Source organism: Fusarium subglutinans (genome assembly GCF_013396075.1).
Source record: "Fusarium subglutinans strain NRRL 66333 chromosome Unknown NRRL66333_c0000026, whole genome shotgun sequence".
Lineage (NCBI taxonomy): Eukaryota > Fungi > Ascomycota > Sordariomycetes > Hypocreales > Nectriaceae > Fusarium > Fusarium subglutinans.
In genome coordinates this window covers 336593-363249 of record NW_023502089.1, presented here as the reverse complement: position 1 = coordinate 363249, position 26657 = coordinate 336593, and the positions used below count along the sequence as shown (strand labels likewise).

General features: G+C 49.2%; 11 protein-coding genes across 11 annotated transcripts; 6 read left to right on the top strand and 5 right to left on the bottom strand.

Annotated features, from left to right (window-relative positions):
* Positions 1–132: 132 nt before the first annotated feature.
* FSUBG_2987 (chromate transport) lies at positions 133–1740 on the top strand (the record flags this gene model as incomplete). Its single annotated transcript, XM_036680819.1, has 4 exons — positions 133–255; positions 308–355; positions 407–528; positions 585–1740. 4 exons carry the CDS (start codon positions 133–135, stop codon positions 1738–1740), a joined length of 1449 nt encoding a protein of 482 aa, XP_036541575.1.
* A 951-nt stretch (positions 1741–2691) lies between these two features.
* FSUBG_2986 (fructosyl amino acid oxidase) lies at positions 2692–4030 on the top strand (the record flags this gene model as incomplete). The annotated part of the gene is made up of 2 exons (XM_036680818.1): positions 2692–2904; positions 2954–4030. 2 exons carry the CDS (start codon positions 2692–2694, stop codon positions 4028–4030), a joined length of 1290 nt encoding a protein of 429 aa, XP_036541574.1.
* Positions 4031–4644: 614 nt separating this feature from the next.
* FSUBG_2985 (alpha-ketoglutarate-dependent sulfonate dioxygenase) lies at positions 4645–5902 on the top strand (the record flags this gene model as incomplete). The annotated part of the gene is made up of 3 exons (XM_036680817.1): positions 4645–5088; positions 5141–5682; positions 5731–5902. The coding sequence occupies 3 exons, from the start codon at positions 4645–4647 to the stop codon at positions 5900–5902; spliced, it is 1158 nt and encodes a 385-aa protein (XP_036541573.1).
* Positions 5903–6062: 160 nt separating this feature from the next.
* On the bottom strand, positions 6063–7562 carry FSUBG_2984 (alpha-n-arabinofuranosidase B; the record flags this gene model as incomplete). Its single annotated transcript, XM_036680816.1, has 1 exon — positions 6063–7562. One exon carries the CDS (start codon positions 7560–7562, stop codon positions 6063–6065), a length of 1500 nt encoding a protein of 499 aa, XP_036541572.1.
* Positions 7563–8351: 789 nt separating this feature from the next.
* FSUBG_2983 (epoxide hydrolase) lies at positions 8352–9575 on the bottom strand (the record flags this gene model as incomplete). The annotated part of the gene is made up of 1 exon (XM_036680815.1): positions 8352–9575. The coding sequence occupies one exon, from the start codon at positions 9573–9575 to the stop codon at positions 8352–8354; it is 1224 nt and encodes a 407-aa protein (XP_036541571.1).
* Positions 9576–11537: 1962 nt separating this feature from the next.
* On the top strand, positions 11538–13748 carry FSUBG_2982 (CLC chloride channel; the record flags this gene model as incomplete). The annotated part of the gene is made up of 1 exon (XM_036680814.1): positions 11538–13748. One exon carries the CDS (start codon positions 11538–11540, stop codon positions 13746–13748), a length of 2211 nt encoding a protein of 736 aa, XP_036541570.1.
* A 1083-nt stretch (positions 13749–14831) lies between these two features.
* On the top strand, positions 14832–19666 carry FSUBG_2981 (amino acid transport GAP1; the record flags this gene model as incomplete). The annotated part of the gene is made up of 10 exons (XM_036680813.1): positions 14832–15304; positions 15358–15567; positions 15619–16561; positions 16987–17844; positions 18241–18439; positions 18492–18545; positions 18599–18637; positions 18738–18843; positions 18897–19023; positions 19076–19666. The coding sequence occupies 10 exons, from the start codon at positions 14832–14834 to the stop codon at positions 19664–19666; spliced, it is 3600 nt and encodes a 1199-aa protein (XP_036541569.1).
* A 547-nt stretch (positions 19667–20213) lies between these two features.
* FSUBG_2980 (kelch repeat and BTB domain protein) lies at positions 20214–21192 on the top strand (the record flags this gene model as incomplete). Its single annotated transcript, XM_036680812.1, has 3 exons — positions 20214–20308; positions 20362–20488; positions 20551–21192. The coding sequence occupies 3 exons, from the start codon at positions 20214–20216 to the stop codon at positions 21190–21192; spliced, it is 864 nt and encodes a 287-aa protein (XP_036541568.1).
* Positions 21193–21220: 28 nt separating this feature from the next.
* On the bottom strand, positions 21221–22159 carry FSUBG_2979 (kelch 4; the record flags this gene model as incomplete). Its single annotated transcript, XM_036680810.1, has 3 exons — positions 21221–21868; positions 21937–22042; positions 22098–22159. The coding sequence occupies 3 exons, from the start codon at positions 22157–22159 to the stop codon at positions 21221–21223; spliced, it is 816 nt and encodes a 271-aa protein (XP_036541567.1).
* A 651-nt stretch (positions 22160–22810) lies between these two features.
* Positions 22811–23921, bottom strand: FSUBG_2978 (amino acid transport gap1; the record flags this gene model as incomplete). The annotated part of the gene is made up of 3 exons (XM_036680809.1): positions 22811–23656; positions 23708–23834; positions 23884–23921. The coding sequence occupies 3 exons, from the start codon at positions 23919–23921 to the stop codon at positions 22811–22813; spliced, it is 1011 nt and encodes a 336-aa protein (XP_036541566.1).
* A 507-nt stretch (positions 23922–24428) lies between these two features.
* Positions 24429–25972, bottom strand: FSUBG_2977 (uncharacterized protein; the record flags this gene model as incomplete). The annotated part of the gene is made up of 2 exons (XM_036680808.1): positions 24429–25392; positions 25440–25972. 2 exons carry the CDS (start codon positions 25970–25972, stop codon positions 24429–24431), a joined length of 1497 nt encoding a protein of 498 aa, XP_036541565.1.
* Between the last annotated feature and the right edge of the window lie 685 nt (positions 25973–26657).

Genomic DNA, 26657 nt, shown 5'->3' with positions numbered 1-26657 from the left:
AAGAGGTTTAGATCCAATGACGTGACAGCCAGGAGTAAAATGAAGCTTAAATCTCCAGTGCATGAGTCACTTATCGCCTTGCATCCTCCAAAAACATCAATTGAGTATCTGTCAATAACTTAAGGGTTTAAAATGGTCGTCGGCGGCTGGGAAAACGCGGTGCGTAGAGCCGCAGATCGCGGACTGCAGACGCTCAAGGTCAATTGGCATCTCGGCTTCACTGCGTTCGGTGGACCGCCCGTCCACTTCAAAATCGTCAGCAAAACCTCCCATGGTTGTTTTACAGTATCGCTAACAATGGACAAAGTTTCATGACAAGTTTGTCACTAAATTGCAATGGATCGATGAGCAAATCGTGAGATTTCACGCACTAAAAATTGAACAAAAGACTGACAAGCGCGCTTAGTTCCAAGAGCTGTTCAGCGTCTCTCAGGCCCTTTCTGGTCCAGCAAGCACCAAGATGCTGTACTGCATCAACTTGATCCACGGAGGAGTATTCGAAGCTATCCTTGCATTTCTTATTTGGAGGTAAAACCTCGACCAAAGTCACAAGACCTGGAACTAAAACTAATCTTCATCAACAGCTTACCCGGTTGCTTTGGCATGTTTGGCCTCTCGATCGGCGTCTCCAACATCGGTGACACCCTACCTCGCGCTGTATACGCTCTTCTATCAGGCCTCAACGCTGCAACAGTCGGAATCATCGCTCTAGCAGCAGTTGAGCTCTCGGACAAAGCAATCACGGATCAGCCTACGAGACTGGTCTTGTCCATCACTGCGGCTGCTGGAATGTTGTACAACGCTCTCTGGTACTTCCCTGTCCTCATTGTTGCGGGCGGATGTTGCATTGTCATCTTCGACTACCGCTGGGTGCATCGTCCGGTACGAGCTGTGAAGAACACTCTTGTTCGGATGAGGAGAGGGGGATCAACTGGCGATGAAAACATCCGGGGCGCTGAGAACGGAACGGACAACGCCAATAGTTCGACAATCGCCCTTCGCGAACAGGAACCCACCGAGTCGAGGGATGACGAACCAAGGGTCGTGCCCCAGGGATATCGCCTCAACTTCTCGTGGAGATCCGGTACAGCGATAATCGGAGTGTTCCTGGCGAGCTTCATTGTCGTCATCGCCCTGCGAGCCACACTGAAGGATGCACCACTCCTCTATAAACTCTTCGCAAACTTGTATCTCGCCGGCACCATCATCTTTGGAGGCGGGCCTGTGGTCATTCCCCTACTTCGTGAATACGTCGTCGCTGAGGGTTGGGTTACACCGCGTGACTTTCTCATCGGTCTAGCGATAGCCCAATCCTTCCCAGGACCAAACTTCAACTTTGCCGTGTTCCTTGGTGGTCTTACTGCTGCGAATAACGGATATCCTGCCATTGCAGGAGCGCTGATTGCTTACCTCGGTATCTTTGTCCCGGGCATGGTTCTCGTTCACGGAACGATGGGCGTTTGGGGAGTTCTGAGAAGTCGCCGCTGGGTCAAGTCGGCCGTACGGGGTATCAATGCTGGTGCAGTCGGGCTGATCTACACGGCTGTCTATAGAATCTGGCAGGTTGGATACATAGATCAAGGCTTCCAATCTGGCAAGAGTCTCGCTGACGATCCTTGGTGGGTTGTTGTCACTGCAACGGCTTTTGTGGGAGGACGGTATTTTGGTGTCGCACCACCGTTGGCGATTCTGCTTGGTGCTTCGTTGGGGTTGCTGAGGTACGGCATTGTTACGGCATGAGTTAGGCTCGTCACCCGGGAGCAAGCAGTTGCATCGGCGAGGTCCGAGATTAGGACCTCAGTTTGGAAATTTATCGAATGATGAATTTGAGGTTCTCACTCATTGTGTAAATTAAAGATATAAAGTTCGCCAGTCGACGATACATATGGTACGATTAAGATATGAAGGCATCATGTTCTGGTGGGGCCGAGCGGCGACTACTCGGGATGGCTTCCGTGATATGAAGCCCGGGTTTGTAGCTTGGGTCTTGGCCGGCTCTCGGCAGCGAAACCGCAGATGACAGACCTCAGGCTGCAAAGAGTTTCCGAATGCGTAAGCTCGATTTATTTTGAGCTTGCATTGCATGCGGTGAGATGAACCTTCAACATGTAGCAATTGGCAAAAGATAACGCCTTGAGCCTCCAGACCAGACCTCGGCATTTAGGCCGTTCCTCACCCGTTACAGCATATATTTGAGGCCACCAATAAACCCAAATGCTACGGTATTCCCTCTACCGGTGTAGCATCTCAATGCCGTGTTCCAAGACCAACCACATGATGCCCATAATCCGGAGTAGACACCGATGAAGCGGGGAAGAAAGTGGAGGTTGAGTTATCTTTTGGTGGTGGACAGTGTATCTTTGCGGCGGCTACGCTAACGAATTCTGTGGTCCTCGTGAGGAGCCCGTCTCCAAAATTCGTTATCTTATCCAACCAGATGATGCCGTGATGTTTCTTTGGCGATATCGGATGACGACCCGATGCGGGCGTCCTAGCCATTTGTTCCAGAACAATTGATGGCTTGGATGTTTTTTAAATGCAGTCTTACCCAACATCCATCTTCTCCTTCTCTCTTACTCTATTCCATAGTTATAATCTCTTGTATTCAAGATTGGGCTCTGCAGTCGCTGACCTCTCACCGGAATAACAACCCGCCTCATCCCCGCCAGCAAACCTTGATAATCTTGCATAATGTCGACAGAAAACACAAATCAATCGATCCTCATTCTCGGAGGCGGTTGTTTCGGTCTGGCCACAGCATTTGAACTCGCTCAGAAGGGATACAAGAACATCACAATTCTCGAGAAAGATGTTGACGTACCGAGTCGCTTCTCCGCTGCTTATGATCTAAACAAGGTCATTCGTGCCGAGTACGCCGATGACTTCTACACACAATTGGCCCTCGTATGTCACAGCGACTCATCTCGAGTTACTTACTGAGTCTTAATCATAGGATGCAATCCGAAAATGGCAATCTGATCCCCTCTATTCTCCTCACTATCACCAAACCGGCTTTCTCAACGTCACGTCCGGCAAGGCCGCACAGAACACAAAGGGTGCAGTGGAGAGCTACTTCCAATCACTCCAGAAGAACCCAGCTTTCAATGGCCAAACCACTCGTGTGAACAGCAGCAGGGAGATCAAGAAGCTCGTTCCCAAGTTCAGCGGCCCTCTTACCGGCTTCACCGGATATCACAATAAGCTCGCTGGTTACGGCCACTCCGCCAATGCTTTGAGAGCTGTGTACGAGCAGTGCGTCAAGCTCGGTGTGAAGTTCCATCTTGGAGCGAAAGATGGCGAGGTTGAGTCATTGCTGTATGCGTCAAGTCGAGAGGGCACGAAGTGTATAGGTGCCAGGACACGGGGAGGCACCATCCACTCAGCAGACAAGACCATCGTCGCTCTAGGCGCCGACGCCGCCAATATTCTTCCACGCATTGGAAAGCAGATGACCGGTCGAGCATGGGGTGTCGCGCATATCCAACTCACAGACGAAGAGGCCGCCGAACTCAAAGGCATCCCAGTCACCAACGTCCGTGACCTCGCCTTCTTCTTCGAACCCGACCTGAAGACCAAGAAACTCAAATTCTGCCACATGGGCGGCGCATTCACAAACTACGCCTTCTCCAAAGACGGTCTCTCCATTCCCTTCCCCGAACTAGCGGATTCACAATTTATGCCTCTTGAGGACGAAACGCACATCCGCCTTCTTCTCAAAGAAGTCTTCCCTCAATTAGCTGACAGACCTCTGATTGATCAGCACCTGTGCTGGTTCGCTGACACGGATGATTCGGACTTCATCATCGATTATGTTCCTGGTACCAATGCGACTTTGGCGGTGTTGAGTGGTGATAGTGGACATGGGTTTAAGATGTTGCCCATCTTTGGGCAGTTTGTGCATAAGTTGCTTGTGGAGGAGAAGCAGAGTCAGGCGAAGTGGCAGTGGAAGGATAGTAAACCTAAGGCAGCGGCTGTGTGGAGGAGTAGTGACAGTCAAGAGCTTGCTGCTGTTCCTCGGGCGAAGCTGTAGGAGCTCGAAGTATAGAGTATATGTCTAATATGGATGTCTATTTCACTTATAAGCACTATCTCAGATATCTGCCTGTATGTGCTCGGTAAATTGACGGGCGACCATGGTCGAAGAGACTCGTCCGACCAACAGAAAGAAAGGGGGCAAGTATCAGTCCAACCCGTCTCTTTTCGGCTATTACGAGCGGGCAAATGGCGACTCTCATCTTTATTCGTCAGCAGAATAACGAAGTGAGGGGTCGATATCTCGTCCGAGTCTTACAAATCCTCCATTACACGACACCACCAACTGGCAAACGAGGTGCTGTTATTTCCGCTTTGGGCCAGCATCTTTCGATTGCGTGATCTTTCACGAAATAGATTGGATAGTTATTTATGTTGCAATCAGTTTGCATATCGCATGTCGAACGTTGGCCAATGGGGTCTGTCGCAGTAAGTCTTGGTCATTGTGTGCCATCATGGCGTGACTGGCCGAGTTGGGGTCACTGCAACAATAGTGAGGGGATGATGGTTGTATATCAAGATGCTGCACGCTGCTATAATTCCAGAGACATCAATATCACCAGTTGCAAAATTGAATCACCACATAAGAATCCTAAGCCCAATCAATACAAAATGGTCCCAGCCCCAATTGACCCCAGCATCAAGGATGTCGCCGAACCCATCAAAGACACCCTCAAGATCCCCGACGCAGCCAAGCAGCGTCTCGAGAAATCGGGTGTAGATCTCTCCAAAGGCTATCCCTACCGTCCTTCTCGCCCTTTGTATCTCGATGATGTCTACAAGATTAGAGACAAGCCTCGCGATCACATTGACGCTGGTGCTCGAGCTGACAAGTCAAAGAAGAGCCTTCTGTCCGCGGCGACAAAGGTTACTGATCTGACTGCTTACATCGGCACGGAAATTGAAGGTCTCCAGTTAAAAGACCTTACGAACCAGCAGCGAGATGAACTTGCTTTGCTGATTGCGGAGAGAAGTGTTGTGTTTTTCAGAGATCAGGATCTTTCGCCGCAGCAGCAGAAGGAGCTTGGTGAATGGTATGGTGAAGTTGAAGTTCATGTAAGTGATACTTTTCAAATTCTCTTCATAGCCTATTCTGACGCCGCGATAGCCTCAAGTTCCACATGTCCCTGGCGTACCCGGTGTGAGCGTCCTCTGGCCTGATCTCATGGCCACAGAGCGCCCAGCTAGTTTCCGTCAACCTGGCGGTGCATCGCGCTGGCACACAGATCTCGTCCATGAAAAGCAGCCAGCCGGTATCACCCATCTCCACAACGATACTATCCCATCAGTCGGCGGAGATACCCTCTGGGCGTCTGGATACGCTGCATATGAAAAGCTGTCCCCAGAGTTCCGCAAGATCATCGATGGCCGGGAGGCTGTTTACCGCTCTGCTCATCCCTATCTCGACCGTGAGCATCCTGAACAAGGACCAAAGTACATCGAGCGCATTCATCCTATTGTTCGTGTTCATCCTGCCACGGGCTGGAAAGCGCTCTGGGTGAACCGTGCGATGACTGATAGGATCGTTGGTCTTGATCGAGCTGAGAGCGATGTCATTCTCAATTACTTGTATGATGTTTATGAGCAGAATGTTGACATTCAAGTCCGATTCAAGTGGACGCCAAGAACATCTGCCCTTTGGGACAACCGGTAAGCTTCAGCGAATTCACCGACATGTCAAGTGCTAACAGGTCTTAGTATCACTATTCATAATGCAAGCTGGGACTATAGTGGAAGAGAACCGCGACATGGCACTCGAGTGACTTCTTTGGCCGAAAAGCCGTACTTTGACGCATCGGCGCCTACGCGTCGGGAGGCACTGGGTCTTTTGGGAGATAGTGAGAAGAAGGAACTTGAGGATTCAAAGTAAAGACCGTAGGTTGCACTCATTGCCCATGAGATCATGCTTCGTATTTCTGGGTAAAATGAATGATCAATTGATAAATATTGAAACTAGATTTACCCCTCGTGTTTAACAACTAAACGCTCTGTGGTTTCCACTTCAAACCCGTCATAACCTGAACTTCCATCTAAGCAAAGCCGGTGGCAACAACAAAGCTAACATCATTGACAAAGCTGCTCGCAGCATCAAAGTCATGAACACCACCATTTGAAGCAGCATACCCAACGTTGTTGTAGTGTCGAATGTACCTGGTTGGATAGCTCCATGATCGGAACGAACTTCCTGATCCACTGATACCCTTCTGGGGGCAGAAGGTTGCATCCTCACCGAAGATCTTGCTTCCGTCATTACTGTTGACATAGAGCTGGAAGCCAGAGTGACGAATGTAACTACCAGGAGTATCGTTAGACTCGAAAGATACACAGCCGCTGTTGGCGAGACCAGTGCGGACGGTCCAGCTTGCTGACTTCTTGAGGGCGCTGGAGCTGGAGCTGGAGATCACTTGGGTGTTGACGTTGGAGGAACTGTGTGCGAGGACGCGGTCTGTGTAGCCAGAGGTGGTGACTTTGAGGGTGACGGATGATCCGACGGTGAGGGCGGTTCCGCTGGTCAAAGATGTAGTAGCGTATTTGGCCGCAACGATGTTGGCCTGCACGGAGTTCTCAGTCGCGTCAGAAGGGTATCCGCTAGTCATTACTCCTTCGTAGAAAGTTCCCTGGGCTCCATTGCTGTTGTCACCGCCAATACCGAGAATGATTGCTCCTTCTTTGCTCATGGGGTTGTATCCACCATCAGGGCGCGCACCGCTGTAGAAGGTCGATAGTGAACCGGAGGCGGCATTTCCACCACGAATGGCCCATGTGCCGGGCTTGCCCTTGACGACAGCACTGGTGAAGCGATTGGAGATACTTGGGTTGGCAGTGTTCTGCTTGGCGCCCTTTCCAGAGAAGAGGCCGTTTTCAAGATCAGCCATGATCCAAGGGCCGCTGCCGGAACCAGAGCCCCAGACGGTGTTGTCACCGAAGTAGATAGCTTCCATGTGTCCATTACCAGTGTCCTTGCTATTGGTCTCGGCATTGCCGTAGTCGAAGCAGCAAGCACCGTTGTAATGCGTTCCGTCGAGGACAGCATACATACCCTCGGGCTCATCACCAGTGGCAGAACCGTCAACTTGGTTGTTACGATAGCCGGTACCAGGGGAGATAAACACTCCGTAGGCCTTCTTGCCGTTCAGCGTAACAGGTGCACCATCAGCAGCGGCAAGGTTATCATAGCCGTTCACATCAGGGCCATTGAAACCGCCAGGAGGAGCCTGGGTCAAATGGTTGCTTCGGCCAGACTGATCATAGATGATGGTGATGAGACAGGTTGTGCCGCTGCAGAAGGTGTCTTGGGCAGAGGAGGCTGCGACACCGCCTGCGGAGACAGGCTTGATGTCGGTGAGGGCACCATCTGAGGCGCGCTTGATCTGGTAGAGACCGCCGGTATAGCTGTCAAAGAGAGCGCGGGTAGTGCTGTGAGCGGCGATACAGGGTGTTCCGCCGGACTTGTAGATGTCGCATGGTGCTGCTGAGACAAGGCGGGCGGTGGTGGCGAGACCAAGAGCGAAGACGCTTTGGAGAAGCATTGTGATGTTGCGTCCGGGGACTAGGATAAGATGGGTAGAACCAGAGCCAAGTGTCTTTGACAGGAGATTAAAGAAGAGCTGCTGAGTTAGAGGGAATAGAAATTACGGCACAGAATAAGAGCTCTTTATATAGATATATCCATACTGAGGGTCTCTTGTCCGACAACCCTCCGATGCCCTCCCCCAGATCCCATCGCGACAACATCAGACGAAGTGGCTAACCACCTTCCTATTCCGCTCACACTCTCCAAAGGAGTAACTATTCACAAATTTCTCCGTGCACAAATCCGTCAAAGACTGGTGCGCCAAGCGCTATTCGCCCGCTTCTCCAAATCTGCGGGGTATGCAGATCGGCGCCATCGTCATCTGGGGTAAATACCCCAGGGGGAATCCGTGGCCCGGGCCTTGATGTAACCATAAACCGGCACTTGCGTGCCGAATTTGATGCGGACAAATTAGATGCTGGAAAAGGTTGATCGATGCTAAGAGAGCCAATGGAGGAAGAATGTGGGGGATGCATTTAGGGCCGAGTCGTGATGTGGGCGGTATTGAGATCGTCGTGACCTAACCTGATAGACTCTTTGACTAATGGGACTAGGGATGGTGAATCCTCGTGTCTGGTGTCTATGACCTCAAGACCGCGGAAAACATATGACCTGATCGCAAGGGATGATAATAATTAGTCCGATAGAATACTGAACTTACCCTAAATTGACCTAAACTCACCTCGACTCGGCACTTGTCGCAGCCTGTTCCCATCTCAAGCGCCGCATCGTGACTGGAACCGCTTCACTTCTCCCAAAACGCCCCAATAAAATCCTCCACATCCTTCCAAAGAGCATCCGGCTCCTCAAGCGCAGCAAAGTGTCCACCCTTGTCATGCATTTTATACCACTTGACCTGCTCCGTCTGCTGAATCCATCTCTCCGGCGCCGTGACAAGTTCCTTCTTGAACGCCGAGTGCCCAAGCGGTACCTTGAGACTCTTCCAAGCATTCATCATGAGCTCATGATCCTCAAGAACTGTGAGATGAAGGTAGATGGAGGTAGGGTAACAGCCTGTGAACCAGTAGAGCGCTAAGTTTGTTAGGATGAGGTCTTTGGAGGGTGTTTCGTCGGACCAGCGGTGCATCTTGTCGCCGATCCAGGCGAGGAGGGCGATGGGGTTGCTGCCGAAGATGTAGCCTGCCGTAGCTGGTTTGGTGCCATCGAGCTGGATGAAGGCTGTTTCTTTCTTTTGAAATTCTCCCATTCTGCCGAATGCTTCCAACTCGTCGGGAGTGTATTTGCCGGCCTTGATACCTTCCTCAACATCTTCACCTGCAGGAGGCGAGATGTTGAGCATACTCATATGAACGAGCTTGCATGCAGGATCGAGGTTTGCAATGACAGGTGCGGTCCAGCCACCCAAATCACCTCCTTGGGTCATGTACCCTGTCTTGCCAAAGCCCAGGGATTGCATCATCTTGGACATAAGGCGGGCATTATCGATATGAGTAAATTTCTTATCGAGTGGCGGTGTATCAGAGAAACCGAAGCCGATATGGTGAGGAACGATGATGTGATAGGGTAGAGACTCAGGGTCGTACTCGGATTTGAGTTTCTGAAGGATGGGGAGGTATTCAACAACAGAGCCAGGCCAGCTATGAAGAAACAAGATGGGGACAGCAGATGGGTTCTTGGAGAACAAAGCCAAGAAGTTGATCTTGTAGTCTTTCGAATCGTCATCAGTGGCAGTGATGTCAAACTGCGGAATTGAATTGAGAGTAGCCTCCCACTTTTTCCAATCGTAGTCATTCGCCCAATACTCAACCAATTCTGTCAAAGTACCCCTGGGAAGACCAAAAGCACCATCATCACGCGAATTCCAGATGTTAGCTTCTGGAATGGGCGACAGCTTGAGGAGTGTCTTCAGCCGCTCAACCTCACCGTCAGCAACGGAAATAGTGGATGATGTAAGATTTGCTGACGCGGGGATGGGCCAGGGCGGAGCGCTAAAGGGAAGGGAAGACATTGTCAAATATGGAGTGATGGTGCTTATAATGATTGAAAGAGGGAATGGGATTCGAATATAAGTGTTAATGGTCTTGTTGATTGTTCTTATGTGTTTTTACTCAACCTTAATATGGACTTCTGCCTTGGGATGTTGATCCCTGGAGGCTGAGAAGCGTGAGGTTGATTGGCAGGATGTCAGATTTCTAGAAACTTCGCGAAATTACTTCTCACTAGCTCCATAAATAAATTAAAGAATTACCTAGAGACTACTGGAAGGTTCTGATATCAATTGATTGATGTTATTGTGGTGTCGTTACATTAGATAGGCCTAGCAAGATGTACGGGCTTCAGTGCTCATAGAGGTGGCAGGATTTCCCTCTAGTCATCGGCATCCAACATAAGAACATTCCTCTCTGTAGCCATCCTCCTCCAGTCGTCACCCTATGTGGAATCCAATCATCTTCTCTGCTAACTATCAATTGTAGCAGGGTTTTTAGATGATAGGCCACCTCCCAGCATGGCTAAAACAGCCGTGTACGTTTTGCCTGATGCGGATTTGATCTCATCCCAGGTTGTGATTTAGTGCTAATTTCTCTCTTTTATTCCTCATTCATCAATCTATTTAGCTAACTATACGTTAAATTTTCTAATTCATTTACCTACACTCAACCTTCATCGAGAGATACAGCCGGAGAATCTCACATGAGATCGCGTATACTTTGGGGGCTTCAACATCAGATATCTGCAAGACATGACACTTATCCCGATTGGTGACCAGGTTGGCCCGATTGGACATCCCCATCTTAGGTGTAATTCTTGTCATAGAATAAAAGCCATATTCTAGAACCTTGAGGGTCCGTCCGAGAAGCAACCCCGGCGCATCAACACTCAGCCCAGATGACAGACACTGACTTGAGTATCGTAGTAAGAGCAAATACTTGCGATTCCACAAAATCCCATCCCTTTTGTCTATCAAGACTTGAGACTTGTTCAATCTAGTGTTGTCCCAGTGACCAAACAACCGCGTAAGTGCTTGCGAGCCATAGAGTTGAACTGTAGACTGCCGGAACAGGTATCATCCGTCAAAAGTGAGAGGCGCTCGCATGTGTCTAACTGAAGTGCCAGAATTAAGACAATTGAAGGAAGAGGAGCCTTATTGCGACGGCAATGTCAAATGTCTCAAGGGCCTGGTTTTCATTTGGGCTTATCTGACACTGGCGCTAGTCATTATCTGCCGCTGTGTCTGTGAGCAGGCCATGTGCCATGTTATGCGGTGTGAGCACGACAATCTCTCCGGTCACGAGGACGTCGATCAGCGAAAAGTTCTATACTAAGCGTCGCACAGGATAAATGTTTATATATATCTCCGCGGAGCCCAATTTTTGGCTTTTGACCGTTTGAGTTTTCTCTCCAACCGATTTTTGAACATCTGTCAAAGACGGGATCTTGAACCATCTCCGGGGTTCTTATCTATGTTGCATGTGAGACTTGGAGATAGTGGCGGTTTTGGTGTGACTGCTTATCTCTGCTCAATGTTCTAGACTCCTGCCATACAGCTTCGACAGACATGCATCGAATCAGCAATGGCACCTCCATCAAAAGTTGGATCCGTGCAGTTATTGCAATTAATTTGAGCTCTCGCCTATGCCGCCTGAGAAGATTATCTGACAGTAGATCTGGGCATCTTCCCGTCCTGGATTTCACCAATGGAACACTGTTCTTCATGCCCGACACAGAAGCGATAGGCCAGTTAGTGCTGCAACCTTATCACCAGACCCTGGAGGGTTGTGTTCAGCCCGGAAATGCAATGCATTGACGTCACAGGTTCGAGATCTGTACTTTACTTTTCCGGTAGATGTACAGAATCTGATATCGAGTTCTCGTTTGTATTTCCACGGATAGGTAGTGCATCACTCTTATAGAATGGCGTTCCCAGTCTTTCTATCGCCTAATCCGTATTGTTCTAACCATCCGTCTCGAAATGGCTTCTGACTCGATGCCTGTCAAAGCGACGGAGACTACTCCCTTGCTACCATCCCACAAACGCGGCATCAAGGCCGCCCTATCGACAAGCAGTGCCCCACAGCAGGACAGTCTACCATATAATGACTACCATACCATCGACTGGCTTCAAGACCTCGTGCAAGATAGTCATCGACGCGACACCTCAAGTCTCTATTCTCGACGAGGAATACGCTATCGCATCGCCAAGCTATGGGACGCTTCTCAGGGCTGGGTCGCAGCTTTCGTCATCGGTCTTTTCACTGCCTCCATCGCAGCATTCGTAGACGTCAGCGTTGAGGTTTTAGCAGATCTCAAAGATGGTTACTGCACCAACAACATATTTCTGAGTCACCGAGCTTGTTGTGCGTCAGAGACAAACTGTCAGAACTGGAAGTCGTGGACAGAAAGCTACGTGTATGCATACGCCATCTATGTCGGCCTTGCTCTGGCCTTTGGTATCATCGCTGGAAGCGTCACCGCGACTACGAAGACGAATCTCACTGCCGTCGCTCCGGAGAAAGAACGATCGTCTGCAAGCGCAAGCGGAAAGGTTATGTACATGGCGGCAGGAAGCGGCATCCCTGAGATAAAGACTGTATTGTCCGGCTTCTGCATCCCTCATCTCTTCGATCTCAAAGTCCTTATCGTCAAAGCCATCGGATCAATCTTCGCAGTCGCAACGGGCATGTGTCTGGGAAAAGAAGGTCCGTTTGTACACATCTCAGCTTGTGTTGGGTATCTTGTTACCATCTGCATCCCCAAGTACGCGAGTAACCAACGGAAATTGAGGGAGATGCTCAGCATCGCATGTTCAGCAGGTTTATCTGTCGCTTTCGGGGCTCCTATTGGAGGTGTTCTGTTCAGCTACGAGGAGATCAGCACTTACTTTCCTCGTCGAGTACTTTGGCGAAGCTGTCTATGTTCAGTGGTGGCGGCGGCTGTTCTCAAGGCACTCAACCCTACAGGTACCGGTAAACTTGTTCTATTTGAGACCAACTACGGCGTCAACTACGATGCTCTTCACTATTTTGTCTTCGTCATTCTCGGCGTCTGCGGTGGTGTATTTGGTGGAGTATTCTGCAGAGCCAACTTCCTGTGGTCCAAGTCGTTCCGAAAGATTTCGCTCATCAAGAACAATCCTGTCTTTGAGTTGGCCCTTGTGACGTTGATCACTGCAGTTCTTCAGTTTCCGAATATGTTGATTAGGGAAACTGGTGATATTGTGATGCAGCGATTACTTGTTGACTGCAATCAAGTTAACGAGGACTGGGTCTGCCAGCAGGAGGCCCAAGCTACTGGCAAGGGTACCTACTACGCATGGCTGGTCTCCGGGACATTCGTCAAGCTATTTCTAACGACCATTACATTCGGCTGCAAGGTCCCATCTGGAATTATCATCCCCGCGATGGATGCAGGTGCGCTCTTTGGTCGAATGATCGGGCAACTCATCCCCAACATCTCACCGGGGGTCTTCGCCATGGTCGGGTCAGCAGCCTTCCTAGCCGGGGTCAGTAGAATGACTGTCAGTCTAGCTGTCATCATGTTTGAGCTCACAGGAGAAGTCAACTTCATTCCGCCTTTCATGATCGCCATCCTCACTGCGAAGTGGGTGGCTGATGCAATCAGTGCCGATGGTGTTTACGATCTTGCTCAGCATCTTCAAGGACATCCCTTCTTGGAGGCTGAGGGTGCTATCAGCAAGGTTCGAGAGTTCAGAGACGATGAGGGCAGTGCGATAGTAGACGCTCTTCTTCCTTCGGGAGATGCCACGGACGACGCTATTGTGTCTGTCGGTCCGGACTATCGTGTCTTCACATCAGTACTCCAACACAAGCTCTCTTATCTTCAGAACAGCGGCCTGAGCGACTCTGGACTTGTGTTGGTTAACGACAAGGGACTCTGTCACGGTTATATCTCGCATTATAAACTGGAGCAAGCCTTGCAAATGATTGAGAAAACTGATGGTGTTGAAGAGTCTAATGAGATAAACGCTCTTGAAGGGACTCTTGCGGAGGCGATCGATAGAAGTCCTCTCACCCTCTCCTCAAGAGCACCCCTTGAGTATGCTGTGGAGCTATTTGGAAAGCTGGGTATTAGTTATCTGGTCGTCACTGAGGAGGATACAGCGAAGGTGCTGGGAGTTGTGTCTACGAAGCAATTAATCGCTTTCTTGGATAGGTTGAAGTAGACTTTGAGTATTACATGCCATAGAGACATACGTTATGAGAAATGCCAGGGTTCAGTCTGCGATGAATGCGCCAGTGCTTGGGCTTGCGCAGTCTAGCCTCTTAATAGAGATCATTGTGCCACGTAATTCTCCAAGACGGTGTCAAATATCCAAGACTTGTCCGATCCCGGGTAGGTTCAGGGGCTGGAAGGAAATAAGACGGGATTCAGCACTCAAACGACCCGCGGAATCGCGATGGGAATCAAGAATGCCGATTGAGTCTTGGCCCGGCGCCTTCGCTTATTAACGTTTAATTAGCCTACTCTCAATTCAATAACGTTTCTCTCAACGTCCCAGGCCGTGAAAGTTCTACGCGAAGCTACTGGTGCATAAAGCGCTGTCACGAATTTCCGGTTATGCAGTGGCTGAAACTATTTAGGTGACAGCTAAGCCTTAGTTCCAGGGCTCTAACTCTATAAATCTTAAGACATTCTAGACTAGACATTCCGCGTTGCCTTGATACATTTAAATCATTGCAACATCTCACAGTGAGGAAACGTTGCATTCGCGGACCGGCAGTCACTCACAAGTCCGCAGCGTCGCATCCCCAAATCATCCCAACTTTCGGCATCGTCATTATCTCCCAGCCAAGGTCAATCCCTGCCACGGCCTTCTTTCCGCTCCCGCTAATTCCATTAGTCAGATAAAACAGGGGCCAAAAGCCAGGAATGCAACTTAATAAACTTTATGTGGCTTGCGGACACGACTCATGCGCCCAACGCGTTATCATTACGGGTTCTTGGTTCTCCCCCATCACAAAACCGCTCAATGCCCCTGAACCTGCGGCCCGTCAAACGGAGGCACCGTCTACGTCGTGCGTAGCGGAACGTCAGCGATTCGCTAGACCCGCGATATCCCTCCCCCTGTCCTGTCTTGGAGTGCCGATCTAGTCCGGCACGGGAATAGCACGCCCTGTGGCGACAAGACACGTGCATGCCGCTCAAATCCCCTGGAGGAAATCTCCATGATCAGCAAGTTTGAGCTTGCTTGCGTCTCTCAGCTTGCAGCTTCATCTCGAACATGGCATACCAACGCGAGTTCGAGATGCAAGCCCTCCCGCCATCGCCGAAATCCCGAAGCCCCGAACCACAAGTCGACGACTCTTCAGCATGGAGCCGTCTCATGACCAGCTTCTCCCGTGCCCCAGCGCGACATGGTGAAAATGATAGTCTCAGCAGCTACAACAGCTACGCCTTCAACGGGCGGCTGTTCAACATGAAGAAAGCGAACTACAACTCTGCCAACACAGCACTAGCCCGAGAATTGAAGAATCGGCACTTGCAGATGATTGCGTTCGGTGGATCTATCGGAACGGGTCTTTTTGTCGCGTCGGGTGTTGCGCTGTATCGCGGGGGACCGGTCTCGCTGCTTCTGGCGTTTATCACCATGGGCGCTATGCAGTTCTTTACGATGCAGGCGCTGGGGGAGTTGAGTGTTGCGTTTCCGGTCGGAGGATCGTTTGCGAATTATTCGACGAGGTTTTTGGATCCGAGTTGGGGATTTGCAATGGGTTGGAAGTAAGTGAAGGCGAATAAGTGAGATGAGATGAGATGAGACTGACTTGGCATAGTTATACGCTGCAGTATCTTATTGTGCTGCCGCTTGAGATCATTGCCGGGGCATTTACGACGAATTACTGGAACCCCAATGCAAGCAAGAGTATTTTTATCGTCCTCTTCTTCATTCTCATCCTTGGTATCAATCTACTCGGGGTGAAAGCCTACGGCGAAGCCGAGTTTATCTTCTCAGCCGTCAAAATCACAGCCATCGTAGGCTTCATGTAACAACCCCTTAACTCAACCACTCCTTCAATCTCGTCTAACAAACTTAGTCTTCTCGGTATAATCATCAACATCGCAGGTTCCCCAGAAGGAGACTACATCGGTTTCACACGGTGGCACAACCCCGGCGCGTTTCACAACAGCTTCAAAGGCTTCGCGAGCGTTTTAGTAACAGCAACTTTCTCCTTCGGCGGCACAGAAATGGTCGGGCTCGCAGCGGCCGAAACAAGCAATCCGAAAAAGTCCATCCCCGCAGCGGTTAAACAAGTCTTTTGGAGGATCTCCCTGTTTTACATCCTCTCGATTTTACTCATTGGTTTACTGGTGCCGTATAATGAGCCGAGATTGCTGGGGGCCAAGTATGGTTCTGATGCGGCGGCTAGTCCGTTCGTGATAGCCATTGAGATGAGCGGTTCGGATGTTTTGCCGGACATCATGAATGCTGTTATTCTGATATCGCTAATTAGTGTTGGGAATACAGCTGTGTATGCGGCGTCACGGACGTTGGCGGCGTTGGCGGAACAGTCACTTGCGCCAAAGATGTTTGCGTACATTGACCGAACTGGACGACCTCTCGTGGCGATTATTTGCTGCGGCCTGCTAGGTTTACTAGCATTTACCGCCAACTCGAAGATCCATAACGAGATCTTCAACTGGCTCCTTGCGATCAGCGGGCTCAGCACCCTCTTTACATGGAGTTCCATTTGTGTCTGCCATATTCGCTTTCGAAGAGCATGGCAGCTATCAGGATACAATGTTTCCCAGCTTGCCTTTCGGTCACAGGTTGGAGTTTGGGGATCGTGGGTCGCACTCGCAGCTTACGGAACTGTTCTGGTTCTTCAGATATGGGTTGCCATATCGCCGATTCAAGCGGAAGGCGCAGATCCCCTCACAACGGCGGAACGGTACAAGAACTTCTTTCTGCAGATTCTGACAATCCCTATTATCTTTTTGTTCTATTTTACGCATAAGATATGGGTGGGGACTAAGGTGGTGAGGGATAAGGATATAGATATTAATACAGGGAGAAGATATCTCCATGTTTGGAATGAGGAGGAGGAGCAGGCAAGGCGGAAATGGCCTTTATGGAAGCGAGTGTATAACCATTTATGTTAATATTATAGAGACTAGAATATGATAATTATTTAGTTTGAAGAAACTGTGCATACAGTTTGCGGTTGTGAACTGGTCGTATTGGCGTATTGGTACTAAGAATCGCTCGCCAGATGACTCACTGCCGGTCAGCACCTGTGGAGTTACACCATGGGTTGATCGGCAATCCGGCCGTATCATAAAAGAGTGATCTCAGCCAACGTCATAAGAGGAACGCAGAGCCTCATGATCCCTCCATGTCGTATCGCTTCACCACATTTCCAGAAGCTTCAACGACAACAATGTCAGATCACACACTTTGGCAGTACATCCGCCTCAAAGCAATCGTCACTTTCATCCGTCTTATAAACTACATCTTCACGCGTCCTCACTTCACGCCCTCACCAACATGCATTCGCAAGCCTATCCGCATTCCGTCTCGTGACCTCAATCGCTTCATCAACGCTTGGATCTACTACCCAAACAAATACACCGACACTAAAAAATACGGTCTCGTAATCAATTGGCACGGCGGCGCTTATACCCTCCCGAATCTCGGCATGGACCATCAATTCTGCGAGAAAATAGCCACAGAGAACAATGTCCTAGTTCTCGACGCTGATTACCGAAAAGCACCCGAGCATCCCCTTCCTGGAGCTGTAGAGGACGCTGAGGATACTTTCAGATGGGTTGACAGTCAGGCACAAATGTTTGATCTTGACAGAGTTGCCTTGTCGGGGTTTGGTTCTGGAGGAAACCTAGCGCTTGTTGCATCAGCTGAACTGAGGCGTGAGTTCAAGATGAACATCAGAGCGGTATACGCTTTCTACCCAGGCGTTGACTTCTCCATCCCGCCGGAAGAGAAGACGGTTTCGAAGTCCATTCGACCTCTTCCTGTGTCTTTTCAGCACCTTCTCACTGAGGCGTACGTACCGCGCGTTGAAGACCGCAAGTCACCCAGAGCATCGCCCATGTATGCCGAGGGGACCTCTTTCCCAGAGCATGTTATGCTTGTTGCTTGTTCTGACGATATCTTCACGCCTGAGATTGAAGTTTTCGGAAAGAAGTTGGAGCGGGCTGGTCGTGATGTTGAGATTGTCAGGATCGAGGGGGCTCATGGGTGCGATAAGACTACGAACCCAAAGACTTTCAGGGCTCAGGCGAGAGATTTCGCGTATGCTAAGGTAGTAAAGAGCTTACAGGGTATTATGCAGTAAGAATGAGTACGGCGAAAGCCAGGTCAAGATGGGGGGAATGCCATGAAATTACATTGAGTAGGAACAGATGAGCATTTAAATTTACGGCATAAGTGCTTCCATATCTGGTACAGTGGTTATCGTTGAGGTAGATCATTGATGAGTTCATTCGTAGCAGTTCTGGTGAACATGCAATATACTCACAGGAACAAGACACATCAGTCATGCCCAAGCGACCCCAACAATGAAAGGTGCAGGACTTGAGTTTCACACTTTTTTATCCCAATCTATTCTTGTCTTAAAGTTGTATCAAACATAAGCATGCATCAAATCCTCAAGCAATACAAGATTATCATACTCGTGGCAACAATTCCCTGATTCCAGCCCAACAGCACCAACGCGACCATGAATGCCGAGGGAAGTCTCACAGAGATGAATGAATATGATGTTATTTCCGTCAAGTTCGGACAGCTAAAAAAGTCAATGGAGGAAGAGAAGCCTGAATTCCGTCGTCGTGAACTCCTGCAGAGTCTGAAGAACACACGCTTAACACGGATCCTGCGGAGGGATATCCATGAAAGGGGTGAGTCTAGTCGGGAAAACTAAACTTATTATGATAAGAGAGGGTGATATAGCCAGTTCCATTGATTTGAAGCATGTATGCATTCATTTCCAGTGGCAAGTCCAAGGTAAGTCACTTAAGATAGGCTGCCAGTGTCCGCATTCGCATAACAACCTCCAGTGGCCATCACTGCCATGGTACCTCAGCTTGTCTCACCAGGTACTGTCCACTGCCACATGGAAAACTGATCCCTAATGTTTTGTCCCGTCAAACTCTTCCTGGTAAACTCTTTACCTTTCTTCAACCACATCGCACCCAGCACCCAGCACCACTCTCCCTCATATCAAGGTTATCAAATCCTCACCCATGATGGCGTCCAACCCTAAAGATCAGCATTACGAAATGCTCGGCTCTTCTCTTTGGAAGTGAGTTACTTCATGAATGTATGATTCAAACAAATTACTAATCTATATGTCAGGCTCTACGAAACCGGGATGTACTCCGACCTCACTATTACCTGTGGTGACGACGTTCACAAGGTGCATAAGGCTATCATATGCCTGCGATCAACCTTTTTCACGGTCGCTTGTAATGGACATTTCAAGGTTGGTCAAAGTTCTCTCCGTGGCTTGTATGTAAGACTGATGATGAGTACAGGAGGCTTTGGAGAATAGAATCGATCTCCCAGAAGATGATCCTCACGCAGTGCGTGATATGATCTATTATCTCTACAACCTCGACCTTGTTGGATACGAGTTCGTCCCAGAAGACGGAAACTTTCTCGAAGAAGAGCTCTCAACAACTCAGCACGACGATGATTTGAAGCAATTCCTAGAATCCCAAGGCCATCGATTCGTCGGGAATCGACGGGTCAAGGGCATGGTTCCGAAGCTCGGAGTGCAGATTGGCCCTTCTTCAAACCTCTGCCTGTTCGCCAAGGTCTATGCTCTGGGAGAGAAGTACGGAATCCCGGGGTTGAAGCTCATCGCACTCACCAAGTTTGAGAAACTCGCCAAAGCATACGCTCACACCGAGGACTTTCGACTTGCAGTGGAGGAAGTCTACACCTCCACGATTGATGAGGATCGTGGTATGCGAGATGTCGTTGCCAGTACCGTGGAGGAGAACATGGACCTGTTGGAGGACGAAGCCTTCGAATATCTCGTCAAAAACACTGAATTGGGATACGATCTTCTTATGAAGACCGCGGCGATCCATCGCTCAGGGGGGTTTAGAGTTTACTTCTAGTCTTTCATCGCAGACTTTGCAACGTCACCTCCGAGTTGCATCTCGACTATCCTTAGCAGCCTCTTGTCCTTGAAACGTCGGATGATGAGGAGCTCAATATTCAGCTGTTTCCATGGAAATATGACAGAACTTCCAGGCTTGACAGTGGCCTCTATGGTGTCACATTAATTTGGAACGACAGAGTTGCCAGACTCACCGAACCTGGTACAAGTTTTCCTCACAGTCACCCTTTCCCCAGAGACTTCGACCAAAAAGATGAAGAGTTTAGACCATTGATGAAGATTTTAGGTAAGCTTAGTACAGCTTAGGCCTGTAGATTAGTTCTTCCAATGAATAAACTCTGACATCATAAATTAGCTTGGCCCATCCTCAAGTAAACGAAACCTTCAACCAATTAGACTTTAATCTCAAGTGTGTAATATCACAAAATGCAGTTTCTTGCCTAAAGTCTATTATTTAGACTCCGTAAGCAGAAGTCTTATCAAAACATATATCTAAGGGCCTATTACACGGGCGAATCTACTGTGCATGCGTCAACCTTTCCACCATGGGGGACCCTATGGACTACAGACTAAATGGCGGCCAACCACCACTTTTCAACACAAGCGAGAGGAGCAACGAGTGTGTACAGAGCCTTCCCGGGTAAGATTTGATATTTGTTTGATACTCTTTTCTCTGGCTGATTCATGGAACAGCATGCTCGAGACCGGTGAGCTTTCCGACCTCACCATCATTTGCGGCAACACCCGGCATCGTGTGCATAAATTCGTCCTTTGCACCGGGTCTAAATTCTTCAAAGTCGCTTGCACTGGCATGTACAAGGTAATATGACTCAAATCACTATTTGCAGGTCGTGAGTCGGGAAGCTTACAGCAATATCGTAGGAATCCGATGGAGAGATCAACCTCCCAGACGATGATCCCGCTGCCGTACGAAAGATGATTCGTTATCTATACAATATCGACTACAACCCTTCAAGGACCCGGATACCGGACTATGAAGACGATGTGGAGGCAGAACCATCCGATACAGAATACGACGCTGAGGCACGGTATCGAATGAAGCTCTTTGGAGCAGAATTTATCGGACGGAAAAGAATAAAACAGCTCAAAGAGCTTGAATGGGGAGGCGGGAAGTCCGAGGAGTCTCCCATCTCTTCGCAACTCTGCCTACATGCGAAAGTGTATGCGCTGGGGGAGAAGTATGGGATGCAAGGTCTTAAGAAGGCAGTCCAAGGCGCCTTTGAGAGCAAAATCCAGAGTGGCAATGCTGGGGTCGACGACTTTGCGGAGGCGGTGGTGGAGGTTTACACTTCGACAGTCAGCGAAGACAGGGGTTTGAGGGATGTGGTTGTCAAGATGATTGAGCAGGATATCTTGCTGTTGGATTATGATGTAGTGCGGGAGGTCATGAGGGCTACTGACTTTGCGACGGATGTTCTGCTGTACATGTCGCAGGGACTGAGGAGTCAGGCAAGGTTCAAAGATTCGCCACAGACTGTAAGTCTGAGAGTTTGGGGGTCTTGACTTCACTAGGAATCTATATAACTTGGGATCAGTCGTCCTCCCCTCTCCTCAGAATATCCTGCACACAGCTCATTACCATATCATAGGCCAAGCCCTCTTCCTTCAGAAACTCCTTCACGTCCTCCCTCTCAAATATGATCGGCTTTGACTTCAGTATTCTGACCACAGCGTCGCGAAGAGGACGATCACCTTCGGCGGTGCAGGCGTATGCCTCCCTCATCTCATGTATCAGGTCCCCAAGGTCAAAAATTCTGCTTCTACCGAACTCCTTTTCACACTCGGTTTCGAAATTATGAGCAGCTAGGGCTTTGAGGCCAGGAATGCCGTACTTTTCGCCTAGTGCATAGACTTTGTAGTGAACTCTTAGGTTCACGTAAAGGACGATAAAGAAGCATACAGCTGATTCTTCTAGATGATGGATGAAGGCACCAGTAGCCTGCAGTGTGATTGGATGCAGAAGAGACTGCGAGATAGAGGAGTTGCCACTAAGAGAAGGACGAGCTCTGTTCAACAGTGCTGTTGATGGCTTGTAAGGAACTGCAGGCGACTTCTGGTATTCCGGGCCAAAGTCCGCGTCGTAGGGGATAGTGTATGTTTGATGATAGAGATACTCGATCATCATGCTCACGGCGAACCGTTCATCCTCGGGCAGCTCCACCTCGCCAGTCTGAGCTTCCTGTATCAAGTAAGTAAGAATTCACTAGTAGATTAGTGGAAAGTTGCCTTGAATCCACTCGTGCATACTGCTTTGAAGAAGTCAGATCGAGGGCAGATGATTGCCTTGTGGACTCTGTGACGCGCCTTGCCACAGATGATGACAAAGTCGGAATATTCACCGGTTTTGAGGAGGCTAGGCTCTGCGTTAGAACCGAAGCTTTTGACCAGATGTGATAGGAGATACTCACTTTCCAAGTGCTCTCCTCTGATCCCCGACGTGGTCAAAGACCGTAATGTTTCGAAAAGACATTATGGGTCAAGGGTCTTGTTCTTCGTTTGTGTGAGAGAGTTCTCCGGATCTTGATGCGGGGTGCTGTCGTAGAGGTCTTGACGGCAGATGGAAGCACTCGCGAAAGCATCTACTGACGATGGTGGAAGATGAAGAGTGAGAAGGAGGAGGCGTTCCTTTTATAGTACACAGGTTTGGTTATATTCAGGCAGCGATGGTGACAATACACAGTTGTTGTTACCGCCTGGCCAAATCTCGATACTTTGTTGTTGTTGCCATGTTTGCACAAGGCATGATAGGCAATATCCTGGTTTCGACAAAACTGTGAGTTAGTTTGTACTATGAATGATGGACTGTTTAGGCTGCACAATCTTGGCTAGTTCTATGACAATACATATTAAAGAATTGCGTGGGGGTTTGCCAGTCCAGTAGGAGTCTCTGATGAAGTGAAGTGAAGATTGCAATGTCTTTTGGTTCAAGATGCGTTTTTGCTAGATGCATAGGATAAGAAAGACATGGCTCAGAGAGAACGCGTTGCTAGTTTGCTTGGAAATGAATAAATACTGCATTCGATGTGAACCATCTATACTACCTTAACTAGGTTATGACAGTACTTAGGTAAATTTAGCTTATCTTGGGCCATCTTTAGACCAGTACATTTAACATACGTCTTCATTCCGACGCCATTTCCATCACAAGATCAAAACTCAAGCCCAAACCAGTATCCTTGAGGACTTCCTTCACCGAGTCCTTTTTCAGCAGATGCTTATTGCTTCTCAAGATCGCAACGACGGCATCACGGAGGGGACGGTCCGTTTCAATGGTTGAGGAATATGCTTCTCTCATCGCGTGCAAGAAGTCGTCGCTGTGGAGATGAAATTGGGCCTCAGACTTGAATTTGCAAAGAGCTAGTGCTTTCAGGGGTTGAATGCCGTACTTTTCGCCAAGGGCGTAGACTTTAGCGTGGAGATGCAGGTTTTCGGCAGGAATAGATCGCTGAGGAGCAGACGGCTGCTGAGGGGGAGGCGGAGTTGGCGCTGGCGCAGGTGATCCAAGAGAAAATGAGCTGGGTGTGGACGATGATTGATTAGGCGAACCTTGAAACCCATTCTGTGCTGGGGCGGAGCCGACACCTGCGAAGGAACCACGTCCTCGTCGGCTCTGGCCACGTCCTCTCCCTGATTCTTGGGAAGCGGCAGCTGGCGGAGGAGGAGGAGCCGCGGCTGGACCGAATGGAAAGGGCAAAGGGTGAGAGATGGGAACAATCGAAACCTCGGGCAGTGCAGTGAGCCTCTTTACCCTCTTGTTGCCAACGAATATTGCCCCGTAGAGCTCCATCTTGCTCTTTTCGTGCTCGTCATTGTATTCGGTCTCAGAAAGATATGCGTCGATGAGGCCATCACTATGGATATACATCCTAGCCGACGGAGCATACGCATCGTGATAAAGATACTCGATCATCATTCGCACGGCAACCGGATCGTCGTCAGGCAGGTTGATCGTGCCTGTTTGTGCTTCCTGCGAAAGTCAGCTTTGGTCTCGCCACGAGCCTATCGCAAAGGCACAAACCTTGAATTTGCCATCGCACGCGGCCTTGAAGAATTTGGATCGTGGGCAAATGATCGCTTTGTGGACGCGGTATTGATCTTTGCCACACGTAATCGTGAGATCGGAGTAATCGCCCGTTTTCAGAAGGCTGGATAGCGGTTAGAGGCGCGATCACAGTTGAAGAAAGTGATACTCACTCAATAAGCGCTTTGTTCTGAGCGCTCTGAAAGGCCATGGCGGCGGAGCTGCGGTTCGATGTGGAATGCAGAGATGTTGTGAGATGAGAGATCAGAAGTTGTGATTGAAGAAGAGGAGGTAGCCCAAGACTCAGGATGTCTCTTCTAAGGGACCATAAGACTTAGGTAAATTTAGCATAACTTAGTGAAGATTTAGTGGGCCTTAGATTACTTTAGGGACTTTGACAGTCGCCGTCAGAAGTCTTGCTCCCTGGAGTGACGACATCTGTTGGCAGCTGGTGTGGTTACACAACAACAAAAAGTCCCACAGCCTGTCCAAACAAATGAGTGATGGCACTGTCTCTTTGTCATACTAAGTGGCAGCAAGTGTCAGACACTGTATTTCATAAGTTAACGCCCTTTGCTTCGGGGTGTTATGCCTGCTTGTTCAAACAACATCCCCCATGTATCTCTTCCGGAAGTTACTATTGCTCTTTGATTTGATCTTTGGATTGAACAAAAGAAATGTGCAAGGAGCTTCCACCTGTACTTTTCTCCTCTGTTCATCAAATGCCTCTCTCAGCCGCGTCAAGGTCACCGGCAAATATCACCCCAAACGCGACGTGTTCTCGCATCCTCCCAAGGTAGGAATCTTTGACCAGAAGCTCAACGGGGACAATCTTTGCCCGGCCTTCTTTTCTCCATCCTACACCTGTAACCTTACCAATCACCTTCCCAGGCATTATAATCTCGTGTGAACCGCTATGCGTGTGCTCTGGTTCGTCAGAATCCAGCTCCTGAATGTCAAGGCGAAGCTGATGCGCTGTTTTGACTGAAATGTAATTACAGCAGCTAAGTTTATCCACTGTGGCGTTTTCTACTAGAGTTTCTTTCCCGCGGTTGATTATATGCCCTCGAATGGCCTGGACGGTTCCTCCGCGTGACTCATTTTCGTGTGTCGAGGTGTTTATTCTCAATGGTTTGGGCACCTCCAGGCTATCAGGGCTTTGTGGAGTCAGAGGCGTGTCCGGAATTTGTGATGATGGTGATGGTGGAACTGAGTCTTGGCTGGAAGATTCTCTGCTGCTGGAGCTATGTCTTGATGCCTCTGATGGTACTTCGCGCGGCACTGAAAGGCTTTGAGGCTTTGAGGGTATCACGCCCGGGGATGTCCGTGGAGTCTGAGATGGAGGAGCTGAGTTGAAATGCCTGTCTCTGCCTGACTGCAACGACGTCTTTCTTCTTGTCCTTCTTGGCACCTCTCTTGTGCCTTCGCCGTCAAGAACAGGTGGTATTTCTCTGTGTATGCTCAAATGAATCTCTTCTGAGGCAGACGCCCTGCGACCTGGTGATTCTCTCCTCGTTTCAGGTACCGTACCCGTCCGTCGCACGCTTCTCGCCAACCGAAGAAGAGGCTTGGCCGGGGCATAAAATTCCGCGCCTAACTCTGAATTAAGACTTAAGTGATGCTCCTGCATTAAGGCCTGACACTGTTTCTCAACCATCTTCAACTGGCCACGTAGATGCGACCTAGTTCGCGTCAGCTGCTTCCTTGTTCACCAGAAGTCCAAACTTACATCTCTTGTCTTAAACATTGCGCGACTTCGCTTGGAGACTTCTCCAGCATATACTGGTTGACCTCTAGTTTGATGATTGGACAGACAATAGATAAACACGTCGCTACAAGCTGCATCTCCGGGAACAAGGACTCGACTTCCATTTTATCCCATATACACCACTTTAATTTCTTGTACAAGTTCGGTTGTTTCTTCAGTTGCTTCAACTCCTGTTCTTTGTCCCTCATCTGATTGCTGAGAGACTGAGTACCTGAGATAATGGTTTGCATTGAGTCAGTGTCGATGATGTACTGCAAGATCTTCGACGGCGTGATGCTGATTCGCCTTAGTGTCGAGGAATGGCTTTTGAGATCTTCCAATGCAATGTCGATGCTGATGGCAGACGTTTGGATACGAGTCGCCATTCTATGGATCTCACTGGCGACGGTGCCATTTTCCGAGGCGATTCCTCTGAGGGCTTTGACGAATTTGGCGGTTGGCCTGATTAAACCCACAATGGTGATGGCACTGGCCAAAGCTCCGACAGGTTCCATATTGAACTGTTTCGATAAATTCGACTTCAATATTGCGAATACGCATGTGGCCAAGATAAGAGAGCAAAATAAATCCCAAGTAGGGCCCGGCGCATCTATAACTTATATCATCCCACATAACCTTTCTGCCTTGCGGTACAATGGCTTGTCATTTGAGACTACACCACAGCCTACTTTTCGGACGAGATTATCGACGCACTGTGACATGTGGGTGTGCTCGGATTTCTGTTTCCGGCAGACAGTAAGCCTACGGGTCAGTCAACGATTGACACGTCGAGCTGCACAATTGTCACAATCTGGAACCAACAGCACAGCCTGGTTCCCATCACCCCGCCTCAAGCAGTTGCCTTACTTGCAGCACGCCTAAACAAGTCAAGACGTGAGGCGATCAATGTGGCTTCATACAAGACAATACTTTACCACCATCTCGAACTGCCACTGGATGATTTATGAATCCAGAAACGGTATGCATAGCGGGGAGCGTTCACAGAGTGTCAACGGATATCACGAGGGAGGCTTGGAGATGGCTGTCGACATTTATGCCCCATCTACGAAGAAATCACGATAACACAGAGCACAAGCAAGAACAAACACCAAATTGAAATAAATCTTTACCCAAACCACAAACCTCACCCCAAAGAATGGTTCAGTGAGACAAAGCAACAATCTCGCCATCGCTGATAAA